The sequence below is a fragment of the Mustelus asterias genome, unplaced genomic scaffold (genome assembly GCF_964213995.1).
Source record: "Mustelus asterias unplaced genomic scaffold, sMusAst1.hap1.1 HAP1_SCAFFOLD_2755, whole genome shotgun sequence".
Taxonomy (NCBI): Eukaryota; Metazoa; Chordata; class Chondrichthyes; order Carcharhiniformes; family Triakidae; genus Mustelus; species Mustelus asterias.
In genome coordinates, this window is record NW_027592700.1 from 19,742 (window position 1) to 34,300 (window position 14,559).

General features: G+C 53.1%; 1 protein-coding gene across 4 annotated transcripts in view; it reads right to left on the reverse strand.

Moving 5' to 3' along the window:
• LOC144490000 (fibrosin-1-like protein) overlaps window positions 1–13,664 on the reverse strand; it is a 28,596-nt gene extending 14,932 nt beyond the window's left edge. For 2 of the 4 annotated variants that reach the window (XM_078207825.1, XM_078207824.1), the window contains exon 1: window positions 12,293–13,664. In XM_078207825.1, the coding sequence (XP_078063951.1) occupies window positions 12,293–12,559 (267 nt within the window). In that variant the 5' untranslated portion in view covers window positions 12,560–13,664. The remainder of the gene's footprint in view (window positions 1–12,292) is intronic. The other 2 variants (XM_078207823.1, XM_078207822.1) reach the window with 2 other exon arrangements.
• Between the last annotated feature and the right edge of the window lie 895 nt (window positions 13,665–14,559).

Sequence of the window (14,559 nt, forward strand, 5' to 3'; positions counted from 1 at the left end):
ACCCTCTCCTTTCCTTCTCTATGAACGGTATGCTTTGTCTGTATAGCGCGCAAGAAACAATACTTTTAGCTGTATCCCAATACACGTAACAATAATAAATCAAATCAGTAGCACACACAGACTTGCACCATAAGACTTATGGATTTTAATTCGAAACGACACAGAGGATAGATCTGTCAATTGGACACTTCAAATTAAGGAAAGCGATGTGTGTGTTTTTTAAAAATAGTTGCACATTCAAATCTCCGTAACTGTGCAGCCCATTTACCCGTCTCCTTTGTTTTAACACCCCTCACTGCATTCGGAATCATGTGATCACGACTGCGAGCTCCAAGACATCTCGACCAAACCAATCGCCCCCGTCTGTGTGTCCGTCCAGACAGCGGGGCGTCTGGTTCCACAGGAAACCCACCAGAATGATGATGCTAACGCTTCTCAAAACCAAGCTCTTCACACCTCGTTCAGGAGCCACAAGCGCCGAGGCGTTCGCAGCGCAGCGATGACACCTGAGCCAAGTCAGAGCAGCCACTCAGTCCCACCGTACAAACCTACAGCGCAGGAGGAGGCCATTCGGCCCATCGAGCCTGCACTGACCACAATCCCAGCCAGGCCCTATTCCCATAACCCCACGCATTTACCCCAGCTCATCCCCCTGACACTAAGGGACAATTTAGCATGGCCAATCCACCCTAACCCACACATCTTTGGACACTAAGGGGCAATTTAGCACGGCCAATCCACCCTAACCTGCACATCTTTGGACACTAAGGGACAATTTAGCACGGCCAATCCACCCTAACCTGCACATCTTTGGACACTAAGGGACAATTTAGCACGGCCAATCCACCTTACCCACACATCTTTGGACACTAAGGGACAATTTAGCATGGCCAATCCACCCTAACCCACACATCTTTGGACACTAAGGGGCAATTTAGCACGGCCAATCCACCCTAACCTGCACATCTTTGGACACTAAGGGACAATTTAGCACGGCCAATCCACCCTAACCTGCACATCTTTGGACACTAAGGGACAATTTAGCACGGCCAATCCACCTTACCCACACATCTTTGGACACTAAGGGACAATTTAGCACGGCCAATCCACCTTACCCACACATCTTTGGACACTAAGGGGCAATTTAGCATGGCCAATCCACCCTAACCTGCACATCTTTGGACACTAAGGGACAATTTAGCACGGCCAATCCACCTAACCTACACATCTTTGGACACTAAGGGACAATTTAGCACGGCCAATCCACCTAACCTGCACATCTTTGGACACTAAGGGGCAATTTAGCACGGCCAATCCACCTAACCTGCACATCTTTGGACACTAAGGGACAATTTAGCACGGCCAATCCACCCTAACCTGCACATCTTTGGACACCAAGGGACAATTTAGCACGGCCAATCCACCTAACCCGCACATCTTTGGACACTAAGGGACAATTTAGCACGGCCAATCCACCTAACCTGCACATCTTTGGACACTAAGGGACAATTTAGCATGGCCAATCCACCTAACCTACACATCTTTGGAGTGTGGGAGGAAACCGGAGCACCCGGAGGAAACCCACGCAGACACGGGGAGAAGGTGCAGACTCCACACAGACGGTGACCCGAGCCGGGAATCGAACCCGGGTCCCTGGCGCTGTGAGGCAGCAGCGCTAACCCGCTGTGCCACCGGGCCGCTCCATGTGGGTTCCTCACACTGCCTTCCGGAACGAGCTCTTTGTGTCAGCAAAGTTAATCACCAGAAGTTCCTTGGGCCCTGCTCCCTCCATCAATCCAATCACTGCCGACCTGAATGAAACCTTATCCCCACCTTCCAACCGGGCCCCTGATCGCAGTCCCCGCATCTCCGTCATCTCCACTCCACCCGCACCCCCGCAGTTCTAGATTCTGACAGAAGAGGAAATTGCGAAACAGCCACCCTGTCCAAGTAATCCTCTCAGGAACATAAAACCTGCCATCAAGTCGCCTCTCACTCTTCCAAACTCCAGCCTACCCTCCCGAGAGAGAGTTCACTCAGCACTGACCCTCCCACAGTGCGGTGCTCCCTCAGCACTGACCCTCCCACAGTGCGGCGCTCCCTCAGCACTGACCCTCCCACAGTGCGGCGCTCCCTCAGCACTGACCCTCCCACAGTGCGGCGCTCCCTCAGCACCGACCCTCCCACAGTGCGGCGCTCCCTCAGCGCTGACCCTCCCACAGTGCGGCGCTCCCTCGGCACTGACCCTCCCACAGTGCGGCACTCCCTCAGCACCGACCCTCCCACAGTGCGGCGCTCCCTCATCACTGACCCTCCCACAGTGCGGCGCTCCCTCAGCGCTGACCCTCCCACAGTGCGGCGCTCCCTCATCACTGACCCTCCCACAGTGCGGCGCTCCCTCATCACTGACCCTCCCACAGTGCGGCGCTCCCTCAGCGCTGACCCTCCCACAGTGCGGCGCTCCCTCGGCACTGACCCTCCCACAGTGCGGCACTCCCTCAGCACCGACCCTCCCACAGTGCGGCGCTCCCTCAGCACTGACCCTCCCACAGTGCGGCGCTCCCTCAGCACCGACCCTCCCACAGTGCGGCGCTCCCTCAGCACTGACCCTCCCACAGTGCGGTGCTCCCTCAGCACTGACCCTCCCACAGTGCGGCGCTCCCTCAGCACCGACCCTCCCACAGTGCGGCGCTCCCTCAGCACCGACCCTCCCACAGTGCGGCGTGTTTAGATCCAAACAGATTTGATCGCTTTAGCGGGTTCAATTCGGAAATGGGTGGGGTCGATTCCCGAAACACGGGCTGGTCAGGTGCCCCACAGAGAGACAGTTCCCATCGCTGACACACTCACCTCGGGCAACCCATGTCCCACCCAGGAACGAGGGCATGGCATTCAGAGGAATAGCTATGTGACGTCATTGACAATTCCAATCGCTTCCCCCAGCCAGGAACGCACTCCCTCACCTCCCACCCATCAGGACAAACACAAGAATACCAAATTTCACCTCCCACCCATCAGGTCAAACACAAGAATACCAAATTTCACCCCGCACCCATCTGGACAAACACAAGAATACCAAATTTCAGAAGACCAGTATGAAATGCGGTCCTGATTTGAGCATTAATAGACCCAAGGTTTGTACAGCTTTGTTTTTACAAAGAGAATTCTCCATTTTCACAGTAACTTCATTGCAGTGTTGATGCAAGTCAGCTTGTGACACTAATAAATAAACTTTAAAAACCTGCCCTGCCACATTAAAGACTTGCGCAAAGTCTTAAACCCCCCCCCCCCCCCCCCCCCCCCCAAGGCCTCCCTGCCGCTGCGCTCCTTTTCACACTTCCACTTCACACCTCTCGCTGTCAACCTGTTACGCGCCGTGTGCCTGTCCAGTTCGTCCGTCTCCGTCTCCACCTCACGTCCCACCCCACACCTCGGGTCACAACGGTCCCGCCAATCCTGCCACCTGCAAACTCTGGGTCATCGAGATTCGCATTCCAAATGTTGCCGTGACAGTTCGCCGTGACTCGCTTGCCTTCTCGCCCTCCTCCACCCCCCCCTCGCCAATCACAGAGTGGTTCGGAGCACAATGGCGACCATTCGACCCACTGTGTCTTGGCTGACTCTCCGAGTGAGTGACTTCTCCCCCCCGCCCCCCGTCAACCCTGCACATTCTTCCTTCGTCAGGTGACGAAGCGATGCCCTCTTTAAAGCCTCGACTCGGGCACCGGGATGGGGAGGGGGGGGGGGGGGGGGGGGGGGGGGAGCGGACAGCTTCTCCCGGCTTCCCCTGTCGGAAGCCCCTCTGGGCTTCCAAAATCTCCACTCTGCCTTCCCTGAGGAATGATGTGGAGATGCCGGTGTTGGACTGGGGTAAACACAGTAAGAAGTTTAACAACACCAGGTTAAAGTCCAACAGGTTTATTTGGTAGCAAAAGCCACACAAGCTTTCGGAGCTCCGAGCCCCTTCTTCAGGTGAGTGGGAATTCTGTTCACAAACAGGGCATATAAAGACACAGACTCAATTTACATGAATAATGGTTGGAATGCGAATACTTACAGCGAATCAAGTCTTAAAGGTACAAACAACGTGAGTGGAGAGAGCATCAAGACAGGTTAAAGAGGTGTGTATTGTCTCCAGACAGGACAGCCAGTGAGACTCTGCAGGTCCAGGCAAGTTGTGGGGGTTACAGATAGTGTGACATGAACCCAATATCCCGGTTGGGGCCGTCCTCATGTGTGCGGAACTTGGCTATCAGTTTCTGCTCAGCGGCTCTGCGCTGTCGTGTGTCGCGAAGGCCGCCTTGGAGAACGCTTACCTGAATATCAGAGGCCGAATGCCCGTGACCTCCTTACAGTGCAGGCGGCGGCATTCGATCCACCGGGTCTGCGCCGATCACAATCCCCCCACACCGACACTATAGAAAGCCCCATAGAAAGCATCCTTTCCGGATGTATCACAGCTCGGTCTGGGGCTCCTGCTCTGCCCAAGACCGCAAGGAACTACAAAGGGTCGTGAGTGTAGCCCAGTCCATCACGCAAACCAGCCTCCCATCCATGGACTCCGTCTACACTTCCCGCTGCCTCGGGGAAAAGCAGCCGGCATAATCAAGGACCCCCCCCCACACACCCCCGGACATTCTCTCTTCCACCTTCTTCCGTTGGGAAAAAGATACAAAAGTCTGAGGTCACAGATCATAGAAATAGAAAGAAACCCTACAGTGCAGAAGGAGGCCATTCGGCCCATCGAGTCTGCACCGACCACAATCCCACCCAGGCCCTACCCCCACATATTTACCCGCTAATCCCTCTAACCTACACACCTCATGACTCGAAGGGGCAATTCTTAACCTGACCAATCAACCGAACTCGCACATCTTTGGACTGTGGGAGGAAACCGGAGCACCCGGAGGAAACCCACGCAGACACGAGGAGAATGTGCAAACTCCACACAGACAGTGACCCGAGCCGGGAATCGAACCCGGGACCCTGGAGCTGTGAAGCAGCAGTGCTAACCACTGTGCTACCATCCCACCCCTCACGTACCGACCGACTCAAGAACAGCTTCTTCCCTGCTGCTGTCAGACTTTTGAATGGACCGACCTTATATTAAGTTGATCTTTCTCTACACCCTAGCTGCGACTGTAACACTACATTCTGCACCCTCTCCTTCTCTATGAACGGTATGCTTTGTCTGTATAGCGTGCAAGAAACAATACTTTTCACTGTATCCCAATACACTTAACAATAATAAATCAAATCCTTTTCCTTCTCCCCTCTGTGATGGATTGGGCTTTCTATGGGGCTTTCTATGAACGGTATGCTTTGTCTGTATAGCGCGCAAGTAACAATACTTCTCACTGTATCCCAATGCGTAGAATCCCTACAGTAGAGAAGGGGGCCATTCGGTCCATCGAGTCTGTACCAACCACAATCCCACCCAGGCCCTATTTCCATAACCCCACGCCTTTACCCTCGTTAATCCCCCTGACACTAAGGGGCAATTTAGCACGGCCGATCCACCTAACCCACACATCTTGTGTGTGGGAGGAAACCGGAGCACCCGGAGGAAACCCACGCAGACACGAGGAGAACGTGCAAACTCCACACAGACAGTGAACCCGGGATCCTGGCGCTGTGAGGCAGCAGTACTAACCCACTGTGCCACCCATGTGACAATAATAAATAAAACTCATAGCGGCAGGAGGAAAGTTGCACGGATCGAAATCAGAGGAGCGCAGCAACCCTGCATGTGGACATTTCATTGATGCCCACTAAACAAACTCAGGGACAAAGCAAGAAGGGCAACCGCCAATAAACGGAACTGCCTGAGCCAACCAAACAAAAAAGCAGAAAGGAAACTTCAGACGTGAAACCAAGCTGAGGTTAAAGGGATCAATAATACACCCCAGCCCCTGCGGGGCCCAACGGGCACGGGAGGGCCTCAACGGTGCTGGTGGACTTCACACGCTCCCTCTCCGGGGACACCTGGCTGTTAATGTAGCCCCGGGACAGGCTGGGACGACCACCTCGTTCCGCCCGCTGCCTGGACCTGTGTGTATAGCACGTCTTGCTGCGCCCAGGAACAGGTTCATCAGGCGGTCCTTCCCCACCTCTCCCTCCCCGGGTGCCGGTAAATCAGGAGCGCGCGGGGCGCAGTGCAGACAGAACGCAAACAAAAAGGTTTTCTTTAATAGATAACTGAAAAAGGGAGTGCAGCTTCTGACATGTAACAGTGTGAGGTTGTGGGATCCTCTGTGTGGTTTGCCCAGCTAAAAGGCTTCAGCGTAAGGTATTTCTGCCTCATGTAACTCATTGTGTTTATGCTTCAAGCTAACTTAAGCTAATCTGGCCACATCAGCTTGGAATTCTGGGTCCAGCCGAGTAACTTAGCTGCATTCTCTGAAAGTAGAAGGTGAGGTAAACAGAAGCCACAGCAGCAAGTCACAGAGTCTGGAAATAGGCCCTTCGGCCTAACTTGTCCCTGCCGCCCCTTCCTTTAAACCCCTAAGCTCGTCCCAATTGCCCGCTTTTGGCCCATATCCCTCTATCTTACCCATGTAACCGTCGAAACGCCTTTTAAAAGACAAAATTGTACCCGCCTCTACTACTGCCTCTGGCAGCTCGTTCCAGACACTCACCACCCTCTGTGTGAAAAAATTGCCCCTCTGGACCCTTTTGTATCTCTCCCCTTAAACCTATGCCTTCTAGTTTTAGACTCCCCTACCTTTGGGAAAAGATATTGACTATCTAGCTGATCTGTGCCCCTCATTATTTTATAGACCTCTATAAGATCATCCCTCAGCCTCCAGGGAAAAAAGTCTCAGTCTATCCAGCCTCTCCTTATAACTCAATCCATCAAGTCTCGGTAGCATCCCGGTAAATCTTTTCTGCACTCTTTCTAATTTAATAATATCCTTTCTCTAATAGGGTGACCAGAACTGTACTCAGTATTCCAAGTGTGGCCTTACCAATGTCTTGTACAACTTCAACAAGACGTCCCAACTCCTGTATTCAATGTTCTGACCGATGAAACCAAGCATGCCGAATGCCTTCTTCACCACTCTGTCCACCTGTGACTCCACTTTCAAGGAGCTATGAACCTGTACCCCGAGATCTCTTTGTTCTGTAACTCTCCCCAACGCCCTACCATTAACTGAGTAAGTCCTGCCCTGGTTCAATCTACCAAAATGCATCACCTCGCATTTATATAAATTAAACTCCATCTGCCATTCGTCAGCCCACTGGCCCAATTGATCAAGATCCCGTTGCAATTGGAGATAACTTTCTTCACTGTCCACTCTGCCACCAATCTTGGTGTCATCTGCAAACTTACTAACCATGCCTCCGATATTCTCATCCAAATCATTAATATAAATGACAAATAACAGTGGGCCCAGCACGGATCCCTGTTGTTGTTGATGCAAGTGTCGAGATGCTTGCAATGAGGAGCAAGTGTTTGCGGTGTCGGGAGTGTAAGGGGAAGCCAGCTTGGTGACGATCGGGGGCTGAGAGATGCAGAAAGATTTGCCTCGACGCAGCGACCTGTTGCAAGCTGGAAGGCGCTGCCTGAAAGGGCGGCGGACACAGGTTCGATCAGAGTGCTCGAAACAGAGTGGAAACGGGACCGCACTGGAACGGGGAGGAGGATTAGAGAGCTTGCAGCAACTTGAGAACACATGCACGGTCCCTCCAGAGCTCCACAGGTCTCTGCACTGTGTCCCCCCTCAACCCCGGGGGGACGGGAAATGAGAAAGCTGCAGATCAGGGGGTGGTCTCAGAGGACCGGGAAGTGCTAAGCAGAGTTTAATCACGTGAGGGCGATGCATTTGGGTCGGGTTTATACCACGATAAACGACGGGAAACCATAGGACATGTAGGTTAGGTGGATTGGTCATGCTAAATTGTTCCTTAAAGATAGGTAGGTTTGGGGGATTGGTCATGCTAAATTGTTCCTTAAAGATGTGCGGGTTAGGTGGATTGGCCATGCTAAATTGTCCCTTAGTGTCCAAAGATGTGCAGGTTAGGTGGATTGGCCATGCTGAATTGCCCCTTAGTGTCCAAAGATGTGTAGGTTAGGTGGATTGGCCATGCTTAATTGCCCCTTAGTGTCCAAAGATGTGCAGGTTAAGTGGATTGGCCATGCTTAATTGCCCCTTAGTGTCCAAAGATGTGCAGGTTAAGTGGATTGGCCAGGCTGAATTGCCCCTTAGTGTCCAAAGATGTGTAGGTTAGGTGGATTGGCCATGCTAAATTGCCCCTTAGTGTCCAAAGATGTGTAGGTTAGGTGGATTGGCCATGCTAAATTGCCCCTTAGTGTCCAAAGATGTGTAGGTTAGGTGGATTGGCCATGCTAAATTGCCCCTTAGTGTCCAAAGATGTGCAGGTTAGGTGGATTGGCCGTGCTAAATTGTCCCTTAGTGTCCAAAGATGTGTAGGTTAGGTGGATTGGCCATGCTAAATTGTCCCTTAGTGTCCAAAGATGTGCAGGTTAGGTGGATTGGCCATGCTAAATTGCCCCTTAGTGTCCAAAGATGTACAGGTTAGGTGGATTGGCCACGCTAAATTGTCCCTTAGTGTCCAAAGATGTACAGGTTAGGTGGATTGGCCATGCTAAATTGTCCCTTAGTGTCCAAAGATGTACAGGTTAGGTGGATTGGCCATGCTAAATTGTCCCTTAGTGTCCAAAGATGTACAGGTTAGGTGGATTGGCCATGCTAAACTGTCCCTTAGTGCCCGAAGAGCTGTGCTGCGTCCACATATTCTCCCCCCACCCCCCAGAAGGTTGAGAGGGCAGGTCGATGAGGTGGCGGAGGGCAGCTAACAGGGAACCTCCCTCTCCTTAGCAGAGGCTGTGAACGGAGTGGGGGCGAGCCGGTCCACAGGAGTGGAACCACAGTCGGAGCGGTTCCAGTCTCTACATCACAGGAAGGATGCGATTGCAGGGGGAGGGGAGATTTAGACGGGATGTTGTTGGGACTTGAGGGTGGAGGAAAGGTTAGACCGCTTTTGTTGGAACAAGGGATGGTTGAGGGAGGTCTAAAATGATGAGCTGCCCGAGAGAGAGTGAATAGGGGGGATCGATTCCCCCCAGCGCAATAATTAAAGGGGAGAAATTATTGAATTCCTGCAGGGCAGAAAGAGCCCATTCGGCCCATCGAGTCTGCACTGATAATAATCCCACCCTATCCCCATAACCCCATGAATGTACCCTGTTAAGCACCCTGACGCCAAGGGACAACTTAGCACGGCCAATCCACCGAACCCACATACCTTTCGGACTGTGGGAGGAAACCGGAGCACCCGGAGGAAACCCACGCAGACACGGGGGGAACGTGCAGACTCCGCACAGACAGTGACCCGAGCCGGGAATCGAACCCAGGTCACTGGCGCTGTGAGGCAGCAGCGCTAACCCACTGTGCCACCGTGAGGGGTAATTAGGGTGGGAGTGGGTGAGACAAAGCACAAGGTTCCAGTGGGGAGATGGAGGGTGGACTGGATTACTGTGTAATCAGAGAATCCCGACAGTGCGGAGGGAAGCCATTTTGTCCCATTGAGTCTGCACTGACAACAATCTCGCCCAGGCCCTATCCTTGTCACCTCAGACCTGTTCCCCGTAACCCCAAGTATTTACCTTGCTTATCCCCCTAACCCGCACATCTTTGGATACTGAGGGACAATTTAGCATGGCCAATCCACCTAACCTGCACATCTTTGGACACTAAGGGGCAATTTAGCATGGCCAATCCACCCAACCCGCACATCTTTGGACACTAAGGGGCAATTTAGCATGGCCAATCCACCTAACCCGCACATCTTTGGATACTGAGGGACAATTTAGCATGGCTAATCCACCTAACCTGCACATCTTTGGACACTAAGGGGCAATTTAGCATGGCTAATCCCCCTAACCCGCACATCTTTGGACACTAAGGGACAATTTAGCATAGCCAATCCACCCAACCTGCACATCTTTGGACACTAAGGGGCAATTTAGCATGGCTAATCCCCCTAACCCGCACATCTTTGGACACTAAGGGGCAATTTAGCATGGCCAATCCACCTAACCTACACATCTTTGGACACTAAGGGGCAATTTAGCATGGCCAATCCACCTAACCTGCACATCTTTGGACACTAAGGGACAATTTAGCATAGCCAATCCACCCAACCTGCACATCTTTGGACACTAAGGGGCAATTTAGCATGGCCAATCCACCTAACCTGCACAAGTTTGGAGCTTTCGATCCCCTACTCGAGGCTCTCCCATATTGGGGTCAGTGTTGGGTTCAGCAATACCCACTTCAGGAGGCTTGGTGGGGCAGGTTTAAGGGGGGCCGTTTGACAGGATCAGCCCCGGGGTCTTGAGCAGCGCGCTCCAGGGACACAAGGACGGAGCCACAACCGCTTTCCAGTCCAGGCTTCAGGCTCTGCTCCACACACCCGGAGCGTGGTCCAGGTCAATTAGCAGTAACAGCTGCCGGGAGGCCGAGGGGCCGCTGCCCTGGCAAACGGGACTAGTTCAGTTTCGGTAACCTGGTCGGCATGGACAAGTTGGGCCCAAGGGCCTGTTCCAGTGCTTCTCATCTTGAATTAAATTTATTTATTAGTGTCACAAGTAAGGCTGACATTAACACTGCAATTAAGTTACTGTGGAAATCCCCTAGTTGCCACACTCCTGTTCGGGTAACACTGAGGGAGAATTTAGCACGGCCAATCCACCCTAACCAGCACGTCTTTCAGACTGTGGGAGGAAACCGGAGCACCCGGAGGAAACCCACGCAGACACGGGGAGGACGTGCAGACTCCGCGCAGAGAGTGACCCGAGCCGGGAATCGAATCCACCCTAACCTGCACATCTTTGGACTGTGGGAGGAAATTGGAGCACCCGGAGGAAACCCACGCAGACACGGGGAGAACGTGCAGACTTCGCACAGACGGTGGCCCGAGCCGGGAATCGAACCCGGGTCCCTGGCGCTGTGAGGCAGCAGTGCTAACCCACTGTGCCACCCGTTTCCTCCGGGCGCTCCGGTTTCCTCCCACAGTAAACAGATGTGCAGGTTAGGTGGATTGGCCATGGTAAATTGTCCCTTAGTGTCCAAAGATGTGCAGGTTTTCTCCCTCAGTGTTACCCAAACAGGTGTTGGAGTGTGGGTGACTAGGGGATTGTCACAGTAACTTCACTGCTGTGTTCATATAAGCCTACTTGTGACAATAATAAATAAATGCTCAAGAAACATTTAACGTATTCTTAAATACACTTTCGAAACATAGAAAAACTACAGCACACAACAGGCCCTTCGGCCCCACAAGTTGTGCCGAACACATCCCTACCTTCTAGACCTACCTATAACCCTCCATCCTATTACGCTCCATGTACTCATCCAGGAGTCTCTTAAAAGACCCTATTGAGTTTCCTCCACCATCACTGACGGCAGCCGATTCCACTCGCCCACCACCCTCTGTGGGAAAAACTTCCCCCCAACATCTCCCCTGTACCTACCCCCCAGCACCTTAAACCTGTGTCCTCTCGTAGCAGACATTTCCACCCTGGGCAAAAGCCTCTGAGAGTCCACCCGATCTATGCCTCTCAACATCTTATACACCTCTATTAGGTCTCCTCTCATCCTACGTCTCTCCAAGGAGAAAAGACCGAGCTCCCTCAGCCTATCCTCATAAGGCATGCCACTCAATCCAGGCAACATCCTTGTAAATCTCCTCTGCACCCTTTCAATCTTTTCCACATCCTTCCTGTAATGAGGCGACCAGAACTGAGCACAGTACTCCAAGTGGGGTCTGACGAGGGTCTTATAAAGCTGCATCATTATCCCCGGACTCCTAAACTCAATCCCTCGATTGATAAAGGCCAGCACACCATACGCCTTCTTAACCACCTCCTCCACCTGCGGGGCCGATTTGAGAGTCCTATGGACCCGGACCCCAAGGTCCTTCTGATCCTCTACAGTACTAAGAGTCTTTCCCTTTATATTGTACTCCTTCATCCCATTAGACCTGCCAAAATGGACCACTACGCATTTATCTGGGTTGAAATCCATCTGCCACTTCTCCGCCCAGTCTTGCATCCTATCTATGTCCCTCTGTAACTTCTGACATCCACTTTGTTTGATAAAAGCTCCCGAGGGCATCATTTGAATTATACCTGAAGTGAAACATGGCACGCCCGTCCTCGCCGAATTCGAAGTGAAACTATTTATGATCCAGGCAGGCTTTGTGGTTTCTGTCCTGAATTCTAACACAGGGAGCCACACCAGGGGACCTTTGGTGAGCCGCTTACCTCCAGAGCCTCCAGGGTCGGGAAGCTGGCGATGGCAAACCCGTCGATGATGTCCTCCTCACACGACGTGGACTCCCTCCTCCGTCGCCTGGGAGGCCGGGGCCTGGAGGAACCGGGAGCCTCCCCGGCCTCGCGGTCCGAGCCGGAGGAGGGCGAGTAGGGCCTGGGGTCCCTGCCCCCAGCCCCCGTCATCTTCCTCTCCCTGTCCCGCTGGGAGCGAGAGCGCCGACTCTGGCGATAGCTGCCCGCCCTGGGGGGCAACTCCATCTTGGCTCACCTGGCACGTGTCCGGCGCCCACCGTCCGGGTTTATATATTAAAAGGGGATCTCTCTGCTCCGAAATGCACAATAAAAAAAATAAGGTCCACTCCCTTTTTCCTGAAGTCTTGCGGCGGTAGAGGAGACCGCAACGTCTCTCTCGCTACCTCCTCTTCCCCCGCTGTCTCTCTGTTAAGGCAAGAACATCCGGGAGCCGGCCGAGGCGCGAGGTTCCGGGAAGGGGTCCAGAAACAAGAAGCACCAAGGGGCGAAACCTCCTCAGACGCATTCCATGTGCCGGGCGTTACGGAAACAAGGCTCCCCGAGTGTCCCCTTCGCAAGGGGGAAGACAGGTATCCCCTCGGATGGACTTGCTGGGCAGAGGGGGTTGGGGAAGAGAGGGTGGGAAAGAGGGAGCGAGGGGCCGGGAAAGAAAGATCGGGGGGGGGGGGGGGGGGGGATTTGAGGGAGAGACGGGGGCAAGTGTCTTCTTTCAGAGGGAGAGGGTGTATTTAATAAAGATTTGAGGGAGAGAGGGGGGGGAAGTGCCTTGTTTCAGGGAGAGAGGGTGTATTTAATAGAAGATTTGAAGGAGAGAGGGGGAGAAGTGTCTTTGTTTCAAGGGGGAGAGGGTGTATTTAATAAAGATTTGAGGGAGAGAGGGGGGGAAGTGCCTTGTTTCAGGGAGAGAGGGTGTATTTAAGAGAAGATTTGAAGGAGAGAGGGGGAGAAGTGTCTTTGTTTCAAGGGGGAGAGGGTGTATTTAATAAAGATTTGGGGGGAAGTGCCTTGTTTTAGGGAGAGAGTGTATTAAAGATAGATTTGAAGGAGAGAAGCGATTTGTTTTCGAGAGAGGGTGTATTAAATGAAATATTTGAGGGAGAGAAGGGGGAATTGTCTTGTTTCAGAGAGCGAGAGAGTGTATTTAATACAATATTCGAGAGAGAGAGAGAGAAGTCCCTTTTCTTTAAGAGCGCAATTAAAAAAAGATTTGAGGGGGAAGAATTAAAAAGGAAGTTTCAGGTTTAAGGGGGAAGAGAGTTTTTCATTAAAGATCTGAAGGAGAGAAAGTGAGGGGGAAGTGCCCGTTTTCAGAGGAAGAGGGTGTACTTATTAAAAGATTTAACGGGGGGGGACAGAGATAACTTCCTATTCTTTAAGACGGTGCAATGAATAAGAGATTTGAGTGAGGGGGAGGAGTGAAAAGTTGCTGACCCTTGTGAGAAGTGGGTAATGGATTCTCAGGGGGTGAGAATTGGGTGCTGTGGATGAGAGGTGGGTGCTTTGAGGGGGTGGTGGATGGTGTGGGTGAGAAGTGGGTGCTCCGAGAGGGTGATGGGGGGGGGGGGGTGCTTGGTGGATGTCCTGAGAATCGGTGAGGGGGTGGGGTAATGGGTGCTCGGAGGGGGAGGGGAGATAATGAATGCTGAGGGGGGAGAAGAGTGGGTGCTCTGAGGTTGAGGGGGGGGGGCGCGATGTTGGATGAGGGGGCGCAATGGGTGCTCTGTGCAGGGGGGGGGGGCGGGGGGGTCCTGGGTGCTCTGTGGGGGTGCCCTGAATTTGAGGGGGGGGGGGGTAGTGAGTGTTCTGGAACGCAGTGAGGGGGTCTGGTTGCTCCGAGGGGTCGGGGAGAAGAGAGTGGGTGATCTGGTGGGGGAAGGGGATGATAGCTCGGAGAGGGGCAATTGGGAGCTCTGAGTGGGTAATGGGTGTTCTGGTTGGGGGAGGGAGAGAGAGAAACGACTCTGGAGAGTAATGCGTGTTCCGTGGGGGTGACTGCTGAGGGGGGAGGGGGTAATTGGGTGCTCTGAGGGGAGAGTGGGTGATAGTTGGGTGGGGGTGGGGGTGGGGGTGGGGGGGGGGTGGGGGGAGTAATGGGTGGGGAATTGGTTGCTCTGTGGGTGTAATGTGATGCTCTGAGGGCAGGGTGAGGGTGATAGTTGGGTGTTCTGAAGGGGTGGCTGATGCTCTGAGGGGGGGGGGTGGGTGTTGTGGGGGGTGGATGATCC